Genomic DNA, 24964 nt, shown 5'->3' with positions numbered 1-24964 from the left:
GATTGTTATCAAGTAATTTGGACATGTCAGTCATTGATGACATGGTCCTTAACGTGTTAAGTAAAATATTAATTTAAATATTAATTTTTATATATTTTGATATAGTTTCTTTGCTTTCGATGCTTTGTAACGTATACCGGTATTCTTGAGCATGTGTCTCTTGAAAATATTTTCTTACAATAATTGGTGTGTACCATATATGGCACACGTGACATTCAATGTTTTAAATAATTGTCGGTTGATAAAGAGCTAATGGTGAATGTGCGATCGTTGATTGGAGATAAGAGTAGGTAATCGTTTTTATTGAGAGGTTTCAGTTATTAGAATTTAAAGAATTTATAGATTTTGAAGAAGACTGCTTTTATTGGTGACCTAACATTCTAATGCGTTTGTATATACAAGTTTCGAGGAAGTCACAGAGATACTTCTCGTAAGAAACACGAGGGGAAAGTTATGAAGTACAGCGACAAGGATGAGGATGCCGGGAAAGGCTAATTGAAATTACCTTTAACATTAAGTAATCATAACTTCGGAAGAAACGTACAAAGAAGATCGTTATCTATGTAGAGATCGCTATTAGCCGGTGAATAGTTTAATAATATTTGAGAAGATCAAATACCGAAGTTAACGGTGAAATCGTTATGGAAATGTTCCAGCAGAGATTTCATTTATTTAATAATCGTATTAAAAGTTCAACCCTGTGGACTCTTTATCTCGACGTTAATATTATTGTCTTCTCAATCAATTATCCCTAGAAATTTTGTATTAAATATCAAATATTAAAATAAACAACTTTCATTCATAATTTAATAAAAAGCAAGGGTTAGCATGTTCACCGGCATGGTGACATTGTCCAGTCCTTTCAAACTAGTTGAAAACAATTGGAATAAAAATATTGATATCAAATGAATATGTTTAATAACACGAATACCTATATAAAATTATATCGTCAGAATTATACCAAATGGTTAAGAAAAATTCTTTCTACTCACCTGTGCTACAAAATAATAATTAATATAAAACATATAAGATTCTCATAAGAATTAGCTCGTGAAAAATATCAAAACTCTGCGAATTTTATGATCTTCCATGCTCCTCGTTTCGAAAGCAAAATATTCAAAATTATATTTCAATTGATTATACAGGGTGGAAATTATAAAGCGTTACAGTCGAATATCTCCGAAAATATTGATTATACGCAAAAATGTTTCAGACGAAAGTTATTCAATACCGAGGGCGGCATCATGTGGTGAAATTTTATTTTTCCTGGTGGACACCCCAAGCTGAGATGAAGGTCAAATTTCTTTTTTTAAATAGAATAATACATATTTTTTATCCGCCATCAAATAGTGCGTTTTAAGACGAATTCAACGACCTATTACTCAAGGTCATTCAAGGTCAAACATGCAGGGAAATGGAGAAAAGGTGTGATTCTCTTATTTCCTATCCATCCATTTAAAAAAAGAAAGTTGACCTTCACCTCACCTTGGAAAAATAAAAGTTCCACTACATGATGTCCCCCTCGGTATTGAACAACTTTCGTCTGAAACATTTTTGCGTATAATCAATATTTTCGGAGATATTCGACTGTAACGCTTTGTAATTTCCACCCTGTGTAAATAAAGTATATTGATGTTTATTTGGATCGTTTCACTTCCATATTTAACCGTTTGAGTGCTGAGAAGCGCTTTTCTTGTGTTGTGCCAAAATTGCGGAGTTTATTTAAGAAACTGTTTATCAGTATCAATTATAATTTTTTTACTATATTCTTCAAGAACTAAATCAAAGTAAATTTATTCAAATAAATGTTACTTTTTGATACTTTTTTGTAACAACACAGTATTTGTGATCTCATTAGATAACTACTCTTATTAATGTTTTTTACACACCCAATCACTTCCGCATTTTTGGTAAATATCCACAAAAGTTGTTCAGCATCCAAACGGTTAATTACGAAACAACAACCGGTGACACGAGATAGCTGCATGGAATTGCCGGTCAACAGTGCGTTAATTGAAGACCGGTCCCATTCACGTGTGTCGTCTGTTGTCAATCGCTTCAGATACCGTATAATTTCACCGTTTTCCCGAACTACCTGGGCGATTGCGGGCAACGTGACGCTCAACGCGAGCTCGAGCATTACGATTCCGTGATAGACGTCAGATGCTACGAATTGGCGGCCCTCTTCCTCTGTAGCGTTTTCGTGCCGAAATGCGGATCCCAGGGCCAGCTCGTGCGACCCTGTCGCAGCCTCTGTTTCCGTAAGTAATCATCGTGCAACGGTAATCGATCCACAGGACCTTTGATCAACCGTCCCGCGCATAGAGCGAATCATAATTGAGCAAACATGATTTATTTGTGAACCGTTTATACCGTGCAAAGGTGTTTGATGCCAACAGCTGAAACCACAGATGAATATTCAGTCGAACAAAATGAAATTTACGATGAAAATTCAGTTGATCTGCTTAACACTAATCGTACCGGATTTAACCAGTTAACTGTATAGTGATAAAGTATTATACGTTTTCTTCCTTTATTAAAACAATTCGGTGTTCTGAAAATTAGCCGGTACGCGATGTGTTGACACTAGAACTACCGAACGAATCAAAATGACCCGTTCCAGATTTCTTCTTTTCGCGATTATTAAAAAACTAGCAGATTCTCTGGGGAGTTATTAAAGAAATTGATTTGACAATATGCAAATTTGACAATATCAAATTTAAAAAGAAGACACTCAATCATAAATAAAAGATTGTAATAAACGTAACCTTCCGTCTCCAAGGAATATTAATCAATCTTTTATTTATGAATGTAGCTACCTGGAATTTCAAAGACAATGAAACTTTCCTCTGAATTTACCCAGAAACCAAGAGACGCTGCGGCTTTTTCTTGGACGTGTTCGGACTGAGTCTCCCTGAGTATCTGGAGTGCGAGCTGTTCCCTGAGAACTCGAATCCCGACGAGTGCGTGGGTCACCAGGAAGTTCTGGATGCTGCCCGGAGAGCGGAGAAGCCCGGTAAGTGGAACGACGGTCTCGATCTTGTCTTCTTCGATCGGTGGAACTGGAATTCTACTCGCATCGTTTGGTTTCCCTGACGCACGCTGATTCCTTCGCCGACACGTTATCCTGTGATGCTATTCACATTTCTCTGGTACTAGAAATTTGAAGGGTTCTATTGATTGCAATTGGAAACTTGTAAGGTTTATTTAATGCAGCTGCAGAATTTGAAATATTTAAGTCATTAAAGTTTGTAACGGCAAAGTTTGGATAGTTCTGTTTATTGCGAGTGCAAGATTTGAAGGGTTCTATTGATTGCAATTGGAAACTTGTAAGGTTTATTTAATGCAGCTGCAGAACTTGAAATATTTAAGTCATTAGAAGTTTGTAACGGCAAAGTTTGGATAGTTCTGTTTATTGCGAGTGCAAGATTTGAAGGGTTCACAATTCTCTAGTACTACTGTTTTGTCTTTCAAATAAAGAAAATTGAAAATCGATACTCGAGAATAACCTAATAACCAGTATCGACCTCCTAATTTGTGTATCTTTGAAATATTATTACCGTCACTTTTAAATTAATCAACTTTATCAAAAAAGTCAGAAATTATAGTGTAACATCCACTCTAATTATCGTTAAATTCAACGAACTGAGAATATTCACACTAAAACTACCGAACAGTGATTTATTTCTAACTTCTGATAGAAGTTAGAACAATAGGTTTCTTGAGATTCGAAAGGTCTCCCAGTTTTGTTTCTTCGCGATCTAATTTAAAATCTTCCGCGAGAACACCTAATTTAAATAAGCAGAATAAAAATTCTCAGGTGACTCGATTTTACGTGAACAGTATTTTTAACGTTAACGATTCTATTGAAATCGAGATAGTGTTGTTGAGATATTGTTCTTCCAAATTTTATAACGAATCTGGTTGTTAATTTTGAAAGCGGCTTAACTCTATTCTTGGTAAGAAAACTATTATTCACTTAATAATTGCCATTACTTTAATAGAAACTATAAATTCAACTCCTTTAGGTACACTTAAGCAGTATGACTCATTGGTATCCTGTACGTACATTTTTAATTGCATCGAAACACAAACCCTTAAATATCTCAATTCAAGTATAAACGAACATAGGCCACTTTCAAAATAAACTGCTCATACAATCATTTAAAAGAAGTAATAAAATCGGCGATCTGAGAATAAAACTAGCTCCCAAGTATTCACCTCGAAACATTTAATTCCTCGGTAAAACCGTGAAAATGTCTTCTTCCATTAAACGCTTAATTCACTCTAATCACTGCAATATATAGAGCTGCTAGTTTATTTCTATAGAAATTCGAGTCTGATTCTAAAAATGCTGTAAAAGGAAGAACATTTTCAGAGACGCTCGTATTCCTAAAAACTTTTCGACCATCCCGCGAAGGAAGCAGGAGCTTCGAGGAAACGATTGACCGACGTAGAAAGAACGCGACGGAAACGAAGAGCGTGTCATTCGAACGAATCGACCGAGCGCCGCGAATCAGTCATTACGATACGAGGCGATCGGTTCGAGACGAACGCGGCTCTTTGTCCGCCGGTCACGGGCGCTTCGTCATTCTCGTTCAAGGACTCGGCTGCCATTTATCCGGCTCCTTCAGCGGGGATAAGCCTACTGGATAAAGTCCGGGCATTTGATAAAGAGCTGGATAATCGTGGGATTAAAATAATCTCACCGGGACAGCCGGACGACGCGCGATGGAATACTTGCGCCCGAAAGCTGGCGAAACGTCGATTACGACGATTTCGTCTGACATTTTTGCTCCCCGGAATAGCTGAGTGTACGAAAACCGATGTACCAAGGTTTCTTTCGTTCGCAAAACGCTGCGGTTCGCTAAAAGGGAACATAACGTAACGACTTTCTCTCAGTTTTCCAAGTTATCTTGCGCTTATTAACCCTGCGGCTCTAGCGAGAAAGCATGCGCGGAAAATACGAACGAGCTGCATGCGTTCGGATGACTCCAATGATTAATCGCCGCGTTCGATGCACTTTCTCTTGCCGACGATGAATTCGATCAATCGAGAACCCCGTGCTGAACACTTTGTTACTCTTATGGTTGTCGGAACTGTCTTCGGTTTAAACGAACATTCGCTCCATTTAATTTACAACTAGAATCATTATTGTGGTATTAGTGGCATTTGAATATGTTTTATTTAAAAAATAACATAGATTGAATAAAATACAAATAAATAGAAACGATATAGCTCGCAGTGTACGGGTCTTTTCTCTTCTCAGGTCAACGCGACTCTCTACAAAATCTCTCGCCATCCGCATTTAACCCTTTGCACTCGAGAGGTGACTCAGTCACCACTTGATTTGATGCAGTGAAACTATAAAATTTGATATTTAATATTGAACTATGTATAATTCATCGGTGTGTGAAATATTGGGAAAAAGAGCTTTGTTTCTCAATTCACTCGTGATTTCTCTTTGAGTTCCTTTGACACTAGAACTACGTACCAATCAAAATGACTGGTTTCGATTCTTTTGTTTAGCAATTATTGATATCTTCGAAGCATTGAATATTCGAAATGAGTTTGAAAATAAATAGCTGCATTTGAGTACTATGAGTGTCTGAAGAAACTGAAAATAATCTATTGTTACAATTTTTGTGGCAGTTGCATATTGATCGTATTAAATGCTCGGTAGTTCTAGTGTTAAAGGACATCGTCTTTCTCTAGTTAGAAAATGTTAAATATAGCGAAATACTTCCTAGTGCAAATGGTTGATCGTTCACTCCACTACACTATTTATAATATTAAATATTTTCATGAGCAAAGTGCAATGATCTTATAGTTTCTTCAACTTGACTCATTCTTAATGAAGATTGCTCGAGTTGTTAGTTAATCAGTTTATGAAGTTCTAAGGATTAACGATTTCTATATACATTCATTTCAGAATTAAAGTAAAATTTATGAAATTGAATGGTTGAGTAAAGAATGTAAGACAGTGGAAGACATTTTATAAATTCATTAGATCTTCGGGAGTCGAAGATCGTCGAAGACGTAGGAGTGCGGAACAATCGGTTGGATGACTCTCCGTACGAGGGAAATAAATCTTCGTGGAATTCTAAAGGGGTGGAGTGGAAAAACGAAGGACCAAGGACTAGGGCTGCCGGAACAATGGGAACCGGAAATATTTATACGACTTCGACGATGATCTTTTGTTTAACCGCACTGCCAACGCCTTCGTCAGTTATACCGATTCACCGGAGCGAACCAGACCAATTGCCGACTAACCTCCTCCAAACCCGATATCCATTGTTTGCCTTCCCATCGGCGTTCACGACTCTTTTGTTCCGTTCGTTTGTTCCTCCCTCTTCGCGGAACGGTTTTTCCCCCTCATTGTTGACCGGCCTCCGCGATTCGGTTCTAACGCGGAATCAAGCCGTGTCGATTTCCCGATCGTTCCGAATCTAATGGCTGCGTTAAGGCACCCAGTTGCTGCACGAGCTTCTTCGCGATGATCGCCTGATTTATATGAATAATTTTCGAGAGAACCGAAGAATTCTTTCGTCGTCGCAAGTGAAGGACTTTGAAGGGTTTGTTCATTGCAAGTGGAAATCTTGGAACGATCTGTTTATTGCGAGTGCGAGATTTGAAGGGTTCTATTGACTGCAGTTGGAGACTTGGAAGGTTTATTCATTGCAGGTGCAGAACTTGAAATATTTAAGTCATTAGAAATTTTTAATGGCAAAATTTGGATGGGTTTGTTTATTACGAGTGCAAGATTTGAAGGGTTCTATTGGTTACAATTGGAGACTTGGAAGGTTTATTTATTGCAGGTGCAGAACTTGAAACATTTAAATCATTAGAAATTTTTAATGGCAAAATTTGGATCGTTTTGTTTATTGCGAGTGCGAGATTTGAAGGATTCTATTGGTTACAATTGGAGACTTGGAAGGTTTATTCAGTGCAGGTGCATAACTTGAAACATTTAAATCATTAGAAATTTTTAATGGCAAAATTTGGATCGTTCTGTTTATTGCGAGTGCGAGATTTGAAGGATTCTATTGGTTACAATTGGAGACTTGGAAGGTTTATTCAGTGCAGGTGCATAACTTGAAACATTTAAATCATTAGAAATTTTTAATGGCAAAATTTGGATCGTTCTGTTTATTGCGAGTGCGAGATTTGAAGGATTCTATTGGTTACAATTGGAGACTTGGAAGGTTTATTCAGTGCAGGTGCATAACTTGAAATATTTAAGTCATTAGAAATTTTTAATGGCAAAATTTGAATGTTTCTGTTTATTGCGAGTGCAAGATTTGAAGGGTTCTATTGATTGCAATTGGAGACTTGGAAGGTTTATTTATTGCAGGTGCAGAACTTGAAACATTTAAGTCATTAGAAATTTGTAATGGCAAAATTTGCATGGTCCTGTTCATTAGAATTACAAAATTTAGAAAGATCTCTTCATTGCAAAATAAGAAGCTAAAAACATGGGCAATAACGAAATAGTCTTCCAATTCTCCCTGTGTACAGCAAGTAACATTGATTTCCATTAAATTGTTCTAATTGCTATTATACGACGAGGGGTTAATTGTCCCGGTCCTGTTTATTGCTTCGTTCTCCCGGCTCCCCGGGACTCTCCGAGAGTGCTCGATTCGGTCATCGGAACCGTTGCGATATTATTCGCGATTGATCGGACCGATGACCGTAATTCGATACGTTTGTCCGTGTCGTTCGCTATCGATAGACTGGCTCGACCAAAAGAAAATTTTATACGGAATTAATTATTAAAACAGATTTCTAATGCAATTAATTACGAATCATTATTTGCACGAAACCAATAATGTTATAAAGCGATAATATCGCCCGGATAACAGATCGTGCGATTGCATTATCCAAACGTTTAATGGTTTCCTTTGGTTCCACTCGACAGATAAATCAGTAATTATGATTTCGCTGCTGGAATCAATCAACAGAAAACAATGTCCTTTTAATAACATTCACTTCAATAAAAAGTATTCCACTCTAAAGTCAGAGTTCAAATTTCATTGTCCTAATCGAATTAATTCGCTGAAACCCCTAATTCTCTTTGATTTCGTTCGTACAGTAGTATAGGTCCGGTTTGGTCAGACACACTGGTAAATTTATTACACCGAATACCAGGCGATTTATGCTTAACTCACACTGTTTAGTCAATCAAATACGCGATTCAAATATAATTCCAACCCTGAACTCTAATCTATAAGTTGAATACACTTCGAATGTGTCCTGATTACGCGTTCACTATTTTCGAAAGAAACTAACTTCTTCCAATCAACTTTTTCGTTTCACTATTCAACGTGTTAAACGATTAGCAGTCGAATCACGGGCGCAATTAACCGCGGAAAGTGTCGGCATCGATCCCGGCCAGTGCGGGCGACGCAATCGAGGATCGATCGGTGGCTAATAAACCGATTCATTTACGCTCGCGGTTAATTAAGAGTAAATTGCGCGCTGATTACGTGCTCGCTGCGATCGATACTACCTGGCTTCGACGAAAACGCCGCGTTGCCCCCTCGTTTCCGCGTGTTCGGCCTCGCTCCTCGCGTTCCGCCGACGATATTTTAAAAGCTGCTCCGCTTCTGAAACTCCCGCGCCGCCCAAGCCGAATTTACCGGCGCAGCGGCGGCCGAAAACGACACGGCCGACACGTTCCTCGGAGTTAATGGCCACTTCGACTCACGAATTTAGTACCACGCCGAGTGTTACCTTAACTCTTTCACTAAGTCGCCGTTTTCTGGTTTACATTCGAGCCGCTTTCTTCGGTTTAACGCTGCTCCCGGAGACGCATTACAAGCGCGTTTCCCTTTTAACAGTCAGAACTAGCTTCGAGGTTGGCATTTGGTAGTTATGAATTCACGAAGCTAGGGGAAAACGGAGACGTATTTGAACTAGTCAGTTTTTAATATGGAATTCAACTATGCGATCGAATAATGGAAGTGTTTGTCGTTTGACTGGGGTGTTACTTTTAGTTGCTCTCATTAGAAATTTGAAAGCCTCCGAAGTTAAATGCGAGAATATTTCATCCAATATTTTGTGAATTCAGTAAACTAGGAGGAATACGACGTGACAATTGCTCATGTTTACATATAGAATTCAATTATATGACTAAATACCAAAAAACTATGTTCTTTTAAATATACTATATTTTATTACAATCTTACTTGAACGAAAATTGTCTAAAGAAAATGAAAAACGAGAAACATATTTTTTCCAATATTTTGTGAATTCAGGAAACTAGAAGGAACAATACGCCCTGACAATTGCTCGTGTTTAAATATAGAATTCAATTATATGATTAAATACCAAACAATTTTGTTCCTTTAACTATACTATATTTTATTGCAATCTTACTTGAACGAAGATTGTCTAAAGAAAATGAAAAACGAGAAACATATTTCATCCAATATTTTGTGAATTGAAATACCAAAAAACTTCGTTCCATTAATGCCACTATTCTCAATTAAAATATTGCTCGAGCGAGAATTGACTAAGTAAAATAATTTTCCGTTGTTGCGCCGTTGTTGCAAAGGAACACCGATGTTATTAAAATTTCTCGAGTAGAAGAGTGCTGCCCATGAGGTCCGTACGAAATTTCAATGAAGAGAATGCCTCGGAATTATGTAAACGACCGGCATCGAGCGTGTGACGCCGGTACGCGAACGCGTATTGGTGTGCGCATCAGCTTACATTACGATTCCGCGTACCTGCGTGATACATCGCACGTGCCGCCGCTGATGGGACCTTAATTGCAAAATCTATATTAAATGATCAGGCGACGGGCAATTTTCCGCGCCGGGACGCTTTATGGAGCTCACCATCGACCGGCTGCACGTCTCGCACCGACGTCGTTAGACGTTTCCACACGTTCAGGCATTTATCAAACACGTGTGAACACGGGAACGATAACTTCGCGGCCGGAGAAGTTGATTCAGCGCGCGTGCAGTGACTTACTTCCAGTTCTTCGAACATTCTTTCATAAATTCTTGGGAATTCTCGAAATTTCTCTGTTAAGAAGGTTTACTGTCATGTAGGTTTAACGATGTTAGTAATATTATACTTTTTAGTCGATTTAATATGAGTGAATTATAGTAGTAAATGATAAATTTACGAATTAAGTGTCTGATATTAGTAAATTATCAATTTAACAATTAAATTTTTGATATTAGTAAACTATAAATTTACCAATTAAATGATCAATTTATCAATTAAATTTCTGATATTAGTAAACTATAGATTTAGCAATTAAATTTGTGATGTCAGTAAGTTATAGATTTACCAATTAAATTTCTGATATTAGTAAATTATAGATTTACCAATTGAGTTTCTGATATTAGTAAATTATAGATTTACCAATTAAATTTCTGATATTAGTAAATTATAGATTTACCAATTGAATTTCTGATATTAGTGAATTATAGATTTACCAATTAAATTTCTGATATTATTAAATTATAAATGTACCAATTAAATTTCTGATATTAGTAAATTATCAATTTACCAATTAAATTTCTGATATTAGCAAATTTGATACTTATATTGCATATCTAGCAATACTTTAACATTACTTTCATATTTATTTGTTATTTAACATGTGTATATACTTCACCAAGGTTCTCAACGAGTCTCGACGATATTTAATTCATTATCAGCGTATTCCCTGGTGCCGTTCTCCATAAAAAATTCCCTATTTAATTTTGGATATTTATCCCGCAATTATTTCGCACGTTCAAAGGGACACATGCGTGCCGCAGGCGGTCATAAAACGCGTTTGAGCTGCGCTAAATACTAAATGATCATAAACAATGCGGTTTAAATTCTCTTTTCGCCAGCGTGCGTTAACGAACCGATATTTATACGAATCTGTGACAAAATGCATATCTAAAATAAAAATGATTTATTTTAATCGTTGATTTTCTACGAAAAGCAACCACGAGACATAGATTTCGATTTAAATAACATTAACCAATACAAAAATCCAATGAAATATTTAATTTAATATAAATTTTCAAGAAAAACCTTATTCTCTCCTTTCCGACTTACTTTTTCTCATAGAATCGTTTTATATTCGATTGTATCGTTAGTTATGATTCACCCTGTATAAATCTTGTAGATAGTTCGAGAAAACTGCGAACGAACGGAAATTCGCGCGAAACGGATAGGAGTTTGAGCGTTAGGTGCGTCTGATACCTGTTTTCTTTACGCTGCGCAGTATGCACCAGCGGTTTCCAATGCGACAGCAACAGATGCATTCCGGTCGACTGGCGATGCGACGGTCATTTGGACTGTGCCGATCACAGCGACGAGATGGGCTGCGGGGACTGCAGCAACTCGTCGACGAGCACGGTGCTGAACACGAAAATCGTGAAGAAACCTATCCTCGCGAAGAGCAACGTCTCGAAGTCGCCTTGGTACTGCGGCGAGAGACGGTGCATGTCGTCCAGCCATTACTGCGATGGCGTGATGGATTGTCCGTGGGGCCAGGACGAACGTTTCTGCTGTAAGCGGAGCTTTGGACATATCCTATTCATTCACCAAATGAACTTCGCGAAGTGAAAAAGAAAGAGGAATAGAAATAATTAGGAAGAGTAAAAAGAAGAATAGAAGTAATTAGGAGAAGTATAAGATAAATAGAAGTAATTAGGAAAAGTAGAAAAAGGAATAGGAATAATTAGGGACAGTAGAAAAAGAAATAGAAATAATTGGGAAGAGTAGAAAGAGGAATAAAAATAATTAGGAAAAGTATAAAATAAATAGAAATAATTAAAGAAAGGTAGAAAAATAAATAGAAATAATTAGGAAAGGTAGGAAAATAAATAGAAATAATTAGGAAAAATAGAAAAGGGAATAAAAATATTTAGGAGAAGTATAAAATAAATAGAAATGATTAAAGAAAGGTAGAAAAATAAATAGAAATAATTTGAAAGAGTAGAAAAATAAATAGAAATAATTGAGAAGAGTAGAAAGAAGAATAGAAATAATTAGGAAAAGTAGAAAAATAAATAGAAATAATTAAAGAAAAAGGAAAAATATAAAGTGCGTTGAAATGATATGGGTACCTATATAAAAGAGCAATTAACGTTTTGCTACTACTATCTGAAAATATTTAATAAAAATCTGGTTACTGACTTTGACGTATGAACCGTTCTTACATTTTTCTCTTCACGTTCCAGTGAGGCTTAGCCAAAAGAATGGGGACGTAGGTGAGGGACGTCTGGAAGTTTTCCACGCGGAGGTCGGAAAGTTCATGCCGGCTTGCATCTCGCACTGGGAGCCGAACTCCGCCAAAACGATTTGCTCTATGCTGGGATACACGTAAGGATTTCTTCCTCGCATTTGCAACGATTCATCTTCCTTCTGAACATCACTTCCCTAAAATAAATCTTCAGGGACGTCGTCTCTCGTTTTCTTTATTCAAAGCGGGACGATGCATAATTCTGCATACATTTCCTCTTGAGCACGCCAAATCGATTAGTCGACACTAAAAATTCCAAAATGAAAACTTCCTTAATTTCAAGATCAAACTGCTGACAGAAAAATGTTTAAAACTAAATTCTCCAATAATGAACATCTTATACAAGGTGTCGGAACGAATATTTCCTAGTTAAAAAGTTAAACAGCTGAACTGGTATCATAAAACGAAAGCTTTCCGGCCACTGAACCATGAAGCAAAGTTCGAGCTGTCAGAGGCAGACAACCTGCTCGCGATATCAAATATCTGTTCTCCATTCTTCGAAGATCAAGTGTCCAACGCAGGACTTTCTGAAAGTGTATCTCCGAAACTGGTGTCGCGAGCAAGCCTTTCCTCTGTTTGTTCCAGAGTGACGAACTCGTCGACGTTGAAGACGCACGACATCAACATCACGCAGAGGGACAGCAACACGCCCCAGTCGAATCTGTTGAAGGAATTTCAGGAATGCATCACTGATCAGGCAGCTTATCCTACAGTCGAGCTCACGTGCTCGGAATACGGTAACATATTGTAGCATCTAGAATATTTATTGTAGGATGAATGGTTTGTTGTGCGTGCGTAAGGGCGACCATTTCTTAAAAGACATCTACAAAACAATGGAAAGTTTAGAACATTAAAATCGATTTATTTGTTTCTTGCAAAATATATGAAAACAAAGCTACTTACCACTTGTGTCTTCAATAATGGCATTGGTGAATTTTAACTTAAAATGAATTTTATATATTAATAGATTGTTATCAAAAATAGGAAATAATATTTTTGAATTCTTATAAGTATGAATTATTATTACAAATATGATTAGTTCATAAGAAATTCACCAGAATGAATGGCCACACAGGCAGAGAATTTAGTTCAATAATGACTCGATTAATAATTAAATAAGATGAAAATATAGATAAAATAATGAATCGAATGATTAAACGCATACTCGTTAATGACACAGCTTGTGGACGAAGGAAACCAGTTTATGGGAACTCAAAAGTGCAGACGAGGATCGTAGGCGGCGTCGAATCGGCGCCAGGTGATTGGCCATTTCTGGCTGCCTTATTAGGCGGACCTGAACAGATCTTCTACTGTGCTGGAGTCTTGATAGCCGATCAATGGGTTTTGACAGCGTCTCACTGCGTCGGGAAGTGAGTCCAACTTATTTTTATTATCCTTCGAACTCGTCCACTGAATAGATCGACTATGTATTTCGAAAATAGAAAGCAATTTTACGTATATATCCACCGGACTGTTCGAGCTTCTTGTTCCCAGCCACTCCGACGTAACTGGCTGGATGATTCAGTTGGGAATAACTAGGAGACACTCTCATACCTATTTTGGACAGAAGTTGAAGGTGAAGAGAGTGGTGCCTCACCCAAATTACAATATGGGCATCGCTAACGACAACGATGTGGCTCTATTTCAGGTAAACAATTTTTCTGTTCAACCTTTTGGAATCGAGAATCACTCTTGTTTGAGGAAGTACTACAGTATTATAAATAGCGAATAAAGTGAATAGACAGTGAAGTAAAGAGAATTAACCCTTTGCGGACGAGGATTCTCTAAAGTGTACAAAACCTTTTGTAGATTCTACCAAATCGCACATCGAATGCCTAAATAATATAGAATAAGGAAATTATGTACTGGATTGTTACTGTTTGAGTATTTGAATCATTTGTTTGCAACTTAATATTACAAACATGACAGTTTGATCTCGACAAAGTGTCGACATTCGTCTGCAAAGGGTTAAAGAGAAGTAATCTCTTACTAGCTGATTTAATTAATTCTGATTGATTATGTTTTTTAAAAAATATTATTTCCTTGGTGTTTGTCAGTTGGAGAAACCAGTTCAGTTTCACGATGACTTGAGACCAGTCTGTTTGCCATCGGCCGACACTCATCTCGTACCTGGAACGCTCTGCACTGTTATTGGCTGGGGCAAGAAGAATGACACCGATGGTACGTACTGTGCTTGTAGTCTTGGGTTCAACAGGATTTGAGTGATAGTTGAACCTTATAGCGTCCGAATACGAGCCTGCAGTGAACGAGGTACAGGTTCCAGTCTTGAACAGAGAGATCTGCAATTCCTGGTTCGCCTCCAGGGAGTCCAACGTGACCGATGGAATGATTTGCGCTGGGTATCCGGACGGTGGTAAAGACGCGTGTCAGGTATATTTTTGGAATTTTGTCTAGAAATTTGGCACTGTTTCAGTCTTGAACATCTTGAGTTCGAAGCTTGTTTAACCCTGAAGTTGTCAATATTTGAAATTTAATTTTAATTTAATAAAACGTTTTCATATCTTGAAGTAACTAAATTTGAAGCCTTTTATCATCACAAGCATTCCAAAAGTGATATATTTTCACATTTTTAAACATACAAACCTACAAACTTCTAAACCTCCAAACCTTGAAACTTTCAAACCTTCAAACCTTTAAAGTTTTAAACCTTCAAATTTTCAAATTTTCAAACTTTGTAACCTTGAAACCTTGAAACCTTGAAACTTTCAAACCTTCAAACCTTTAAACCTTCAAATTTAAAAATGTTCAAACTTTGAAACCTTGAAAGTTTGAAACCTTGAAGCTTTGAAACCTTGAAACCTTGAAACTTTCAAACCTCCAAACTTTCAAACCTTCAAACTTTCAATCCTTCAAACTTTGAGCCCTCTAAACCTTCAAACCTCCAAACCTTCAAACCTTTAAACTTTCAAATTTAAGAATTTTCAAACTTTGAAACCTTGAGACTTTGAAACTTTGAAACCTTGAAACTTTGAAACTTTGAAACTTTGAAACTTTGAAACCTTGAAACCTTGAAACTTTGAAACCTTGAAACCTTGAAAGTTTGAAACTTTCAAACCTCCAAACCTCCAAATCTGCAAACTTTCAAACTTTCACAACTCAATCGTCAACTACTTGTAAAATCTGTTGTTTCTTTCTCCAGACTGTTTACATCTAATGACCCTAAAAGCTATCACCTTCAATTCTATGCACCTTTCTAATCAACAGGGCGACTCTGGAGGTCCGTTGCTCTGCCCAGACGAGAACGACAGAGACAGATGGATCGTAGGTGGCATCGTAAGCTGGGGAATAAGGTGCGCCCACCCTAAATTGCCAGGAGTCTACGCCTATGTCCCGAAATACGTGCCATGGATTCGCAACGAAATGGCAACGCACTCCGACACAATTATGGGCTAATTGGCCCATCGAAAACCAGGTTGACATCGACCGGAAAGATTTGTAAAATCATCCGATCACTTGCTAATGACTAACTGAACGTAAGACTCGCAGATGCGTTAACTTAAGACAATAACTTTAACGACAATAACGTATGATATATATGTGCTAATTAAGCCGTACCGATATTTACGAAACTAATGACAATACGAATTGATCGAGATTCCAGCGGACGTGAACAAGAGAATTTTTCAACTCTCGGTTCTTAGTTAAGATAGAGATTCTGGGTCAGGTTTCTTCCTATCCGAGGATGTGTACCTTTTTACTATTCTTACTGAGACTACTGCAATCTTGTTGCAACGACAATAATACGACAATATCGAGAACAGTGTGCTCCAAAGATTCTTATACTATAGTCCGCAAGAAAGAATACTGATCTCCAGAATATACAGAAGCCTAGCTGCAAACAAGAATATCAAAGATTATGAAACATAATCAGAGAAATCAATTGTTCGGTCCTACGATCGCTAAAATAGCGATTGATCGATGTGATCGTAAGATCGACGCAAGACGGTCGACATAGAATTTAATAAAATCAAGATTCACCAGATTCAAGTACAATAACTACTGCAACAAGTATATAGATTCTTATGTTCAACTACCAGGCACCCATTTTGTAATGATTAATCAAATAGAATAAATCTGTGTCGATCGACTTACAAGAATCTTACGATAAGATCGAAGATTTTATTGATAGCAGAAATACAATAAAGTCGATGGGAATTGTAAGTTTTTAACCAGTCATTGAAAACTTCTAAAGGAGGCTCGAATGATTCGGATCTGCATAATCCCTGGTCCGATTAGTAAGAAACTTAATTAAGCGCTAATAAGCAGAGATGAATTAAGAGAGGACGCATTAAAATACTGTTAAACGGAAGTCGGGGCCCGCGGGTCGGACGAAAACCCGTCGAACAGTTCGCCCTCGCCGCCATTTTGTAGAAAGTCCGTTCACGCGAACGGGGGAAGCAGAAAACGATAGAAAACGGGACAAAAAAAAAATGAAAAAGAAATTGTCGTACCCACTGTTGGTAGCGAGACTTCCGAGGAAGCGGAGAACGGGAATTACTGCTGCGTACGTGGGTTTCCGCGAACAAAACGAAAATTCCGCATTTGATGCGACAAAAAACAATTTTTGTATCGCCGTCGGTTTTTTGGGGGAGTCGCGTACATGTGCCACCAAGTGGTCGAACAATCACGGTTCAAACGTTGTGCGTTCGATACTCATCGGCGTCGATGAGTTTTTCATTGTTTAAACGAACTCGTTAGCGGTTGGACAGAGGTCGAATGTATTTTCGGAGACGCCGACGAACACTTTAACACTTTCTTTCGCAACTCCGTTCGAATTGTTTTATCGTTGACAATTTACCAGAAGCGACAGAGAATTCTATGTTCTTTTCGCGTGTACGTTTACTGGAGGGATGAAGAATTCATGATAGAAAAATAATATTTGACGTCGACTCGAAGGAATAAATATTTGCTAATCTCTGGAGTCTTTGTCACGAGTCTGATACGATGTTACAATAGAAGGGATTAAAGAATTAAAATTTACTGAGATACGTTACAGTTCCGACGATTCGTTTTTGCAGAGGAAAATGTGGAAGTGACAGATTTTGTTGATCGACTAGAGAACAGTGAATTCTGTACGTGATTCAACGAACGCACACCCGGTGTAGGTGAAATGTGCATGTAATGCATCAGATGTATTTGTGTACTAATCGTAGGAGTTTTGAATAAGGATAGGTACGTAAGGGTTTACAGTGTTAAGAGTAATCGAGGTGTAACTAAGAATACCTGTGTGTTTCTTAATGTAATTGTAATTCTATGTCTAGAATATTCGTGTGTCAATTGTATACTGACACGAGGCACGTGGTGTGCGTATTTGTAAGCAGGGATATATATACCTACATATACATACGTATATTAATATTCATTGCGACAATACTTAACCGTATATAGCTAATTACTGGGCTGAGCAAACAGTATTACATCTTTCAATTAAAGAGACATTAATAGTAATTGTTTCCAAGAGAAACTTCGAATTATTTCATTCTATCTTGATTGCAATGATTATTTCACTGAAAATTTAATATGTACGTTAGCAGTAATTCGACAATTGATATACAGATAGAGAATTTTAACTCCATTTTGATTTTGTGAAAATTGCTCGGCTCTTAGGAGAGTTCGAAAAATATACGTACTAGCATGGTAATCACACGTTCGTGTCTCGATCACTTTCGTCGGAAGCGAACGACGGAAGTGCACGGGACACGATCGTTAGCATTAATCGAGCACTACGCTGCTTGTAGTTTCTCATTAGCGCACCTGCAAACCCTAGCTTAGGATTAGGAACATGTTGACTGAATTCTAGGGACAATACTCTGCACCAGCACTTTTTTGATCTGCACAGAAATGGTAATAGTTTTTAATGGGACGAGTATACTTTGTACGATGTATATTGTTTACGGGAACTAGGAGCCTTACTAATTGACTTAGACTTTTTCTAAGGGGTAAGAATAGCGGTATTGTTGGTCCAGACAATAATCTCTATCGTTTCCTGTCGCAGACGTTCTTCTTAGATTTCCGTCTCGGAGGCCGTTCTCCAGGTGAAAAATCGTTTTTCAACCCGAAACGATCGAACTCGATAATTATTCTTCGTAAAAGATCCTTCGCAGACTCGAGAATATTTTTCGAAGCCTTAGCAGCTTACGAACAAGAGTTTTTCTTTCTCCTCAAACCGCTTCGCAGAAGCTCGAAGCTTGTTAACCGTGAAACAATTAATTTCCTTCGAAGTGGGAGTTCTCCATGAAAAATGCTAGACGACAAATGTCTTCCTTAGTATCCAGACAACAGATAGTCGTAATCGAGGCGTAATGTAACTAATAATAACCGACAATACTGTGTGAACAGACAATAAATAATTTTAGGAAATGTTCCAAGACGGACAATAAAGGTAGCCAATAAGGTCTTAGAGTTAATCGATTAGCCGGTAAGGACTAACGTTTGCATGTGATTGTTACATAGTTCTCGTGCAATGATCGCTATCGTCGTTCTAAGTAGGAGTCCATGATTTGTGCGTGATTCTCGCGGAAAAGCGACGCGGGGAACATCTTCAGCCAGGTTACGTTACGATGCTCTAGGTTCTCCTTATATAGATGAGAAGAACGAGAACAATGATGCAAGCTTTCGAATACAGTTCGATCGATGCGATATTTTCCGTAGGTTCGGTTAGGTCGAGGGAAGCTTAGTCGAACGATCGAGAGAAAAACGAAATAAGGAGAGAGGTGTAGCCACAGCAAATCGGACAATCAGGAAAGCTAGAACGTTTCCGAGCGAGATATTTTTCTAAAGCGTTGAAATAACTTCAGAACAAAGCTGCTGATTCTGATTTCCCTTGAAAAATCACTTCTTCGCGACTGTTCCCGAACGTTTCGATTTTCCACTCGAAGCAGACGATGATTCTTGGATAGAGTGTACAAAATATGTACAAGGTGTCCCACTAACTCTATAAAAATAAGATATATATCTCCATTATTTTTCACAGTATTCAGATCTTGAAGAATAGTTAAAGGAAGAATTATTTACATAATATCCCTTCTAAATAACACCTCTAACATTTTACGTAGCGGGACACCTTGTATATATGTAATCCTGTGGAACGTAATTATAACGATAAAATAATGTTGAAACGATTCGTACGTTTCGTAGAGGGTTTCGTTCGTGCTTTCGTTGTCGAGGGAGGTTTCATTTTCCACGCGATAGACTTTTCTATATTTTTTTACGACGATCGATTTTAGGTACGCGTAGGGGAGAACGTTCTCGAGGTACGAGCACGGGTCTTTCGTTGTTTAGCAGATTATTTTCGGGAGTGTTTTTCTAACGCGAGACCGAGTTTACGAGTCAATACTTGTAGTCAATTTAGGAGTAGGCATTATTTCGCGTCTAGGGCTCGAGGGCTGTAATGTTTGTACATGTAAGTACGCGGAACCCTCGGGTTACCCGCTGCCATTCACTTTTCCCTGATTGGATTCTCGGTTTCGTTTCTCCTTCCTTTTCTTCCGATTCGATTCGTCAAAGAGCCGCGATACTGGCACAAGTCGACGGGAACTTTTAATTAATTTTCACGAGATCCCTTTGTCTCCTATTTTCTACACTCTTTTCACTCTTTCAGTTGTTTGATTTCTTCAGTTTCTTTAATGTAATCATTGTTTTTAACCCTCTGCACTCGGAAATTTTTCACTGGGTATATTTTAACATTTTCTGACGAGATACAGACAATATTTTGTGAAAGTCGAAGTCACATCGAGGAACGAAGTTATTTTATTTCAACATTTCTCAAATTGATGCATTGTTCAAAGTATAATATTAAATATCAAATTTTATGGTTTCACTGTATGAAGTCAAGGGGTGAGTCCCCTCGAGTGCAGAGGGTTAATTTAATTTGTTTCATTTCATTCATTTCTAAAATTTTCTTTTATTATCTGTCTTATTGGAAGAGTAACTGTTCTGTTAATCCCCTTAAAAAATCTAATCAATTCGAAGGTTCAATTAATCCATCGGCTTTCTCGTTTGACTCGAGGGCGACGCGAAAAGCTGCGCACAAAATAAAGGTGTCCCCAAGGGAGTCGCTCCTCTTCGGAAGATACTTGGTAACCGCATACCTACTCCTGTGAAGTCAATGTTGATTAGCGAGATAATAAGCTACGTGTATTCATTAAAACAGAGAACCTAACGATAAGAACGTTACACCGTAAGTTGTTTAAAAAATAGCGTGTATCACCGTAAAACGCGTTCGGATTCTGATCTCGAACGATTTATATAGGAATTTACGTGGATTCGAGGCGGAAGTTCGAAAGGGTAGAGTTCGGACATTAAAGACACCGCAATGTCGAGTGCGAACGAATCGAAGGTGAATTCGATTCGGAGATAATTCTACGGATCAAACAAATGATACTGAAACGTCGCCAGAGCATCAATACAATCTCCACTGAGCTTGATGAACGATTATCAATTATTTATCGATCGTGCTAGATCCAGAGCCGACGAAATTGTACGTCAATTCAGAGTCTAACGTTAGGGCTAGGTTCCTGTTCGCGCGTACGCGGGTTGGGGGTGAAACAAAAGTATTTTATTCAGTCTAACGATAAACGATTAGAGAGGGAAGGATTAAGCTTAATGTAATCTAGGTATACGTGTTCTGTGGTCCGGAATATAAATTCTCATCAGTTTCCCCTTGCTCTCTATAGACAGATTTCTACCTGAAACAGACAAACATTTTCAAACTTTAATTATTCCATCGAAAAGTTCGTTGTCCATCGATACTCCATCGAATAGCATCGGTTCGATTGAAATTTCTCAAATGATTTCCTTTTTCGTTCAAGATGCGACGCACGGTCGCGCGATTACTAATTAATCGAATAACCAAGATGAATGTGCGCACGCATAATTAGCCGCGTGTCGACGACGCATTTATACGCTACGTGTTTCGCTCCGCGTCCTATTCGACTGAACGGAATAATAGACAGAATATAAAGCGAGCAATCGATCCCGAGGGGACGAGAGGGAGTCTTTTCTTTCTCCTTCGCGGAGCTGTTGGTTCGTTTTGATTAATCGTGGAGTCGAATAAAACGCGGGGCCATTAAATGTGATTGCTTGTCGTGCCCGGCACAAATCCTAATCGTACAATCAGTGGTCGAGATACTATATCGTATATACATATACATATATACATATATTTAAAAAAAAACGAATAAAAAGAAAAAAACGAAGGGAAAAGGGATCGCTGATGTTTCAAGGGGGCGTCGATCGATCGATAATTGCGAGGTACATGTTATTCAGCGATCGAAGGTGTAGCCTGTACCGAAGTAAACCGTAAGCCGATGTTTGTATGTTGTATATGTTATGTATATGTACATATAATACGCGTAAACTGCAAATCTAGAGTAACTATTCGCTATTAAACGTAGGCACGTTCCAAAGACGTTCTGTGTCGCTGTGATTGGTACATAGACTCTAGGCAGTGTTCCACCGTTAGACGCGTAAATTAATTGTTAATCAGAGACGGGGACAGTCATCGCTGTCGAACGCGACATCGCACTCGTAATTCCACGTTTCTTCTTCGGTTCACTCTTTGGACTTCGTTCACACTGAAACTACCGAGCAGTTCGATTGACTTGAAATTCCTTTATAGAAACTCCAAGAGCGCATCTATTGAGACTCTAATTGATTTACAGTATTCGTGTTGGTTAATACTAGAATTACCAGGGTCAAAATGACTAATTCCTGAGTTCTTCTTTTAGAATTACAGCAAAGGTACAGATACTTCTTTAAGAAACGATTAAACGAGCTGATTTGGTAATAACTAAATTAAAATCTGAATAAATTCACGCTTATAGCTTTTATCAAATTTTGCGAGTACGGTTTAGGTTCTCGGTGGTTCTAGTGTTAATCAATTTCATAGAGAATCTATTGTCTTTCTGATGATTGCAAAGAGGAGACATTAAGAACGAGTGATTTTGTTGTATTTGATAGTTTTAGTGTTGAAGGTATAAAATACAGCGATGGTAATTACTAGACTGTGGACACGGATCTATAGAATACAAGAGAGTCTGTATTTTCAGAATAATGATTAGTATTTGTACTTTACATTCACCAGAACGAATCTTGTGGTTAACCAAAGAAACTTTTATTTTTTTATGATTTTTATAAAGTGGGAATTCGCAAAAAGATTCATAGTCTAGTATTTACTAAGGAGAGTCTTTGGTTATTATGATTTTCAAAGATTGCTGGAGATGAGAGAGGAAGGAGGTTGATTAAAGAGCTAGACTGAGATGTTGATAATTAGGTCACTGGAAGATTAGAGCAGAGAGAAATGAGAATTGTAGGTTGTCCAGGAGTTGAGAAGGGTCGTTAGAAGATAATAATCACTGAGACTTTAGAATACCGAATGAAGAAATCACTGGAAGCTTAGAATGCTGAAGTGTTCAGAGATTGATGCGGTTTGATAAAGGATTTGATTGGCATACTTTACGTTGAACGATCGGATTAGTTACGTGTTGAAATATTCAAGCATTCAGTTACTTGGTGTCTGAAAATAGAGGATCAAAACGTGATACGAAACAGCATGAAAAGATGTTTAATTCGTTGTCGATCGCATTGAACTCATGGTCAATTAAGAAGACACTGCTTTCGTGCTTAAGAAGCTTTAGAAAAACTTACGTTCTCTGATGTATAGGCGAGAGATAGCGACGTGGCCTCGAAGCTGATCTTAATCTAACGAAACACTTCGAAATCCAAGTAATCGATTAATCGATTAATTATTCATCCAATCCACTGGACCCGTGCACTCAATTTCTCCCCGACGCTCGGCTGTTTTAACAAAAGATCATCTTCGAGGCGACGCGGTAGATCTTCAATGCTTGCACTGCCTTTCCCATTTGTTGTCGTGACATATTAAACGGAGAAAAAGAAAGAGAAAACTCAAAAAATGACTGTCTCGCCTCTAGCACGGGACACCGCGACAAACAAACTGATGTAATTAACGAAACGATGTTGTTGCCCATACACGCATACAATGTATCGCTATCAACTATCCAGAGATACCTAACAAAGAGAGAATCGAGAATGAGAGTGGATGCGAGAGAGGGAGAAAGGGTGTGTGTGTGTGTGTGTGTGTGTGTGAGTGAGTGTCTACGTCTGTGAGAAAGAAAATCGAGGAGAAAAAAATATTCTCTATGTATATGGTAGTAATACGGGGAGGAAAATAATTTAAAACGAAACTCGCTCTTGCTGGCCGAGAGTTGTAGCGTGTCGATTAGCTGTATATCGAAATAAATATAAAAGTATATCTACCTGCGTGGTGTGTCGCGCGTACCCCAACGAAACAAAGAAAGAGAGAGAAAGGGAGAAATAGGGAGAGAGGGAAAAGAAGATAGTGAGAGAGAAAAATGTAAAAAAAGAGCGATTTAAAAAATTTATGGTGTCGAGATGTTCCGAGTGTGTTGCACGATAGAGAATTTATACTAGGAACGAGTATCGATCCTTTTTCGCGAACGACGTCTCTATAATGACGCCGCGAGAGAGCAAATTGAATTTCGATCTCGATGTTACGTTCAACTTGTTAATCGGATGCTAAAGGATCGAATATATACAGATTTGAATCGTGAGAGTTACTTAAATTGGTAAGCGAATTTGTCTTTGTCCATTGCTAAGAAATTCTGCATTGAACGGATCGTGGACGAATGAGAAGGAAATTAATGATTAGATTGTGAAGTAATATTGATAATACAATAATGGAATGATTAATGTTGATGATGAAGCTATGAGATAGAATGATATAATCGTGGATACGTGTAACGATGAAAAGAACGTTAATTAGAAGGTAACAGAGAAAATCGGGTATTAATGATGAGTTAATTTATTTAACCGATTAACAGGTTGACAGGAGAATATTCGTGTTAAGTTTGACTGTGTCGTGGACGAGTTTCTTCATTGCGCATCGATCCGAAGCGATCGACGTTTAGATAAACGGATCTTGTGCGTTTGTTCCGGGAGATTGGATACTGAGAGCCTGTCAGAGAAATATATTTTTGCAGATTGAAAGTTCGGCGACAGAGGAACAATAAAGTACAAAGGGACACACGAGACGGGTGGCAATAATTGGCGGAACTCGCACGAGACATATCCGGACATATCGTAGGGGGAAGAAAAAAACGAACAAGTAAATCGATGTAAGAGATCAGTGGCACAGTTGCAATCTGCAAAAATAATTTTTCGAGTGATTCCGGCACGGGATGCGAGAGCTGTGAGTTCGGGGGCGCGACAGAGAAGGTTCGGTACAAAGAACTATATTAAGAGATTTAAAAAGGGATTAAAAACTATGGATAAAGATGTGTCTGCTGTAAGAAGATATTATTATACGCAAGCAAAAACTATATATGATGAATATTGATATATGATATATTTATGGAAAATTCGTGTTGACAAATAAATTATGTATTGACAGTAACAAGCTGGTATGTTAATCTCCTAGTCTGTTCCAACTTCCGTCGTGCCGTTCCTTGTTGGTAATGTCTAAGAAATTTTGCGACTCGCGATGAACTGATAGTCAAATTTCAGAATCATTATTGTTCGCTGACATTCCCCATTTTTTGTTTCTTAACCGTTCGAGTGCTAGAAGCGCTATAGCGCTATGTTTTCCAAGAAATAAATCAAAGTAAATTTATTTGAATAAATGTTATTTTTTGCTATTTTTTT

The 24964-nt window shown here is 37.9% G+C and overlaps 1 protein-coding gene across 2 annotated transcripts in view; it reads left to right on the top strand.

Annotated features, from left to right (window-relative positions):
* Nucleotides 1-24695, top strand: part of LOC116431886 (uncharacterized) — a 64176-nt gene extending 39481 nt beyond the window's left edge. For both annotated transcript variants that reach the window (XM_076372598.1, XM_076372597.1), the window contains exons 10-19: nt 2063-2261; nt 2864-3016; nt 11237-11524; nt 12198-12339; nt 12845-12996; nt 13440-13629; nt 13754-13907; nt 14317-14440; nt 14502-14650; nt 15485-24695. In XM_076372598.1, the coding sequence (XP_076228713.1) occupies nt 2063-2261; nt 2864-3016; nt 11237-11524; nt 12198-12339; nt 12845-12996; nt 13440-13629; nt 13754-13907; nt 14317-14440; nt 14502-14650; nt 15485-15673 (1740 nt within the window). In that variant the 3' untranslated portion in view covers nt 15674-24695. The remainder of the gene's footprint in view (nt 1-2062; nt 2262-2863; nt 3017-11236; nt 11525-12197; nt 12340-12844; nt 12997-13439; nt 13630-13753; nt 13908-14316; nt 14441-14501; nt 14651-15484) is intronic.
* Nucleotides 24696-24964: the final 269 nt, after the last annotated feature.

Source organism: Nomia melanderi, chromosome 12, assembly GCF_051020985.1.
Source record: "Nomia melanderi isolate GNS246 chromosome 12, iyNomMela1, whole genome shotgun sequence".
NCBI classification, from domain to species: domain Eukaryota; kingdom Metazoa; phylum Arthropoda; class Insecta; order Hymenoptera; family Halictidae; genus Nomia; species Nomia melanderi.
This window is presented reverse-complemented; position numbering and strand designations above follow the sequence as displayed.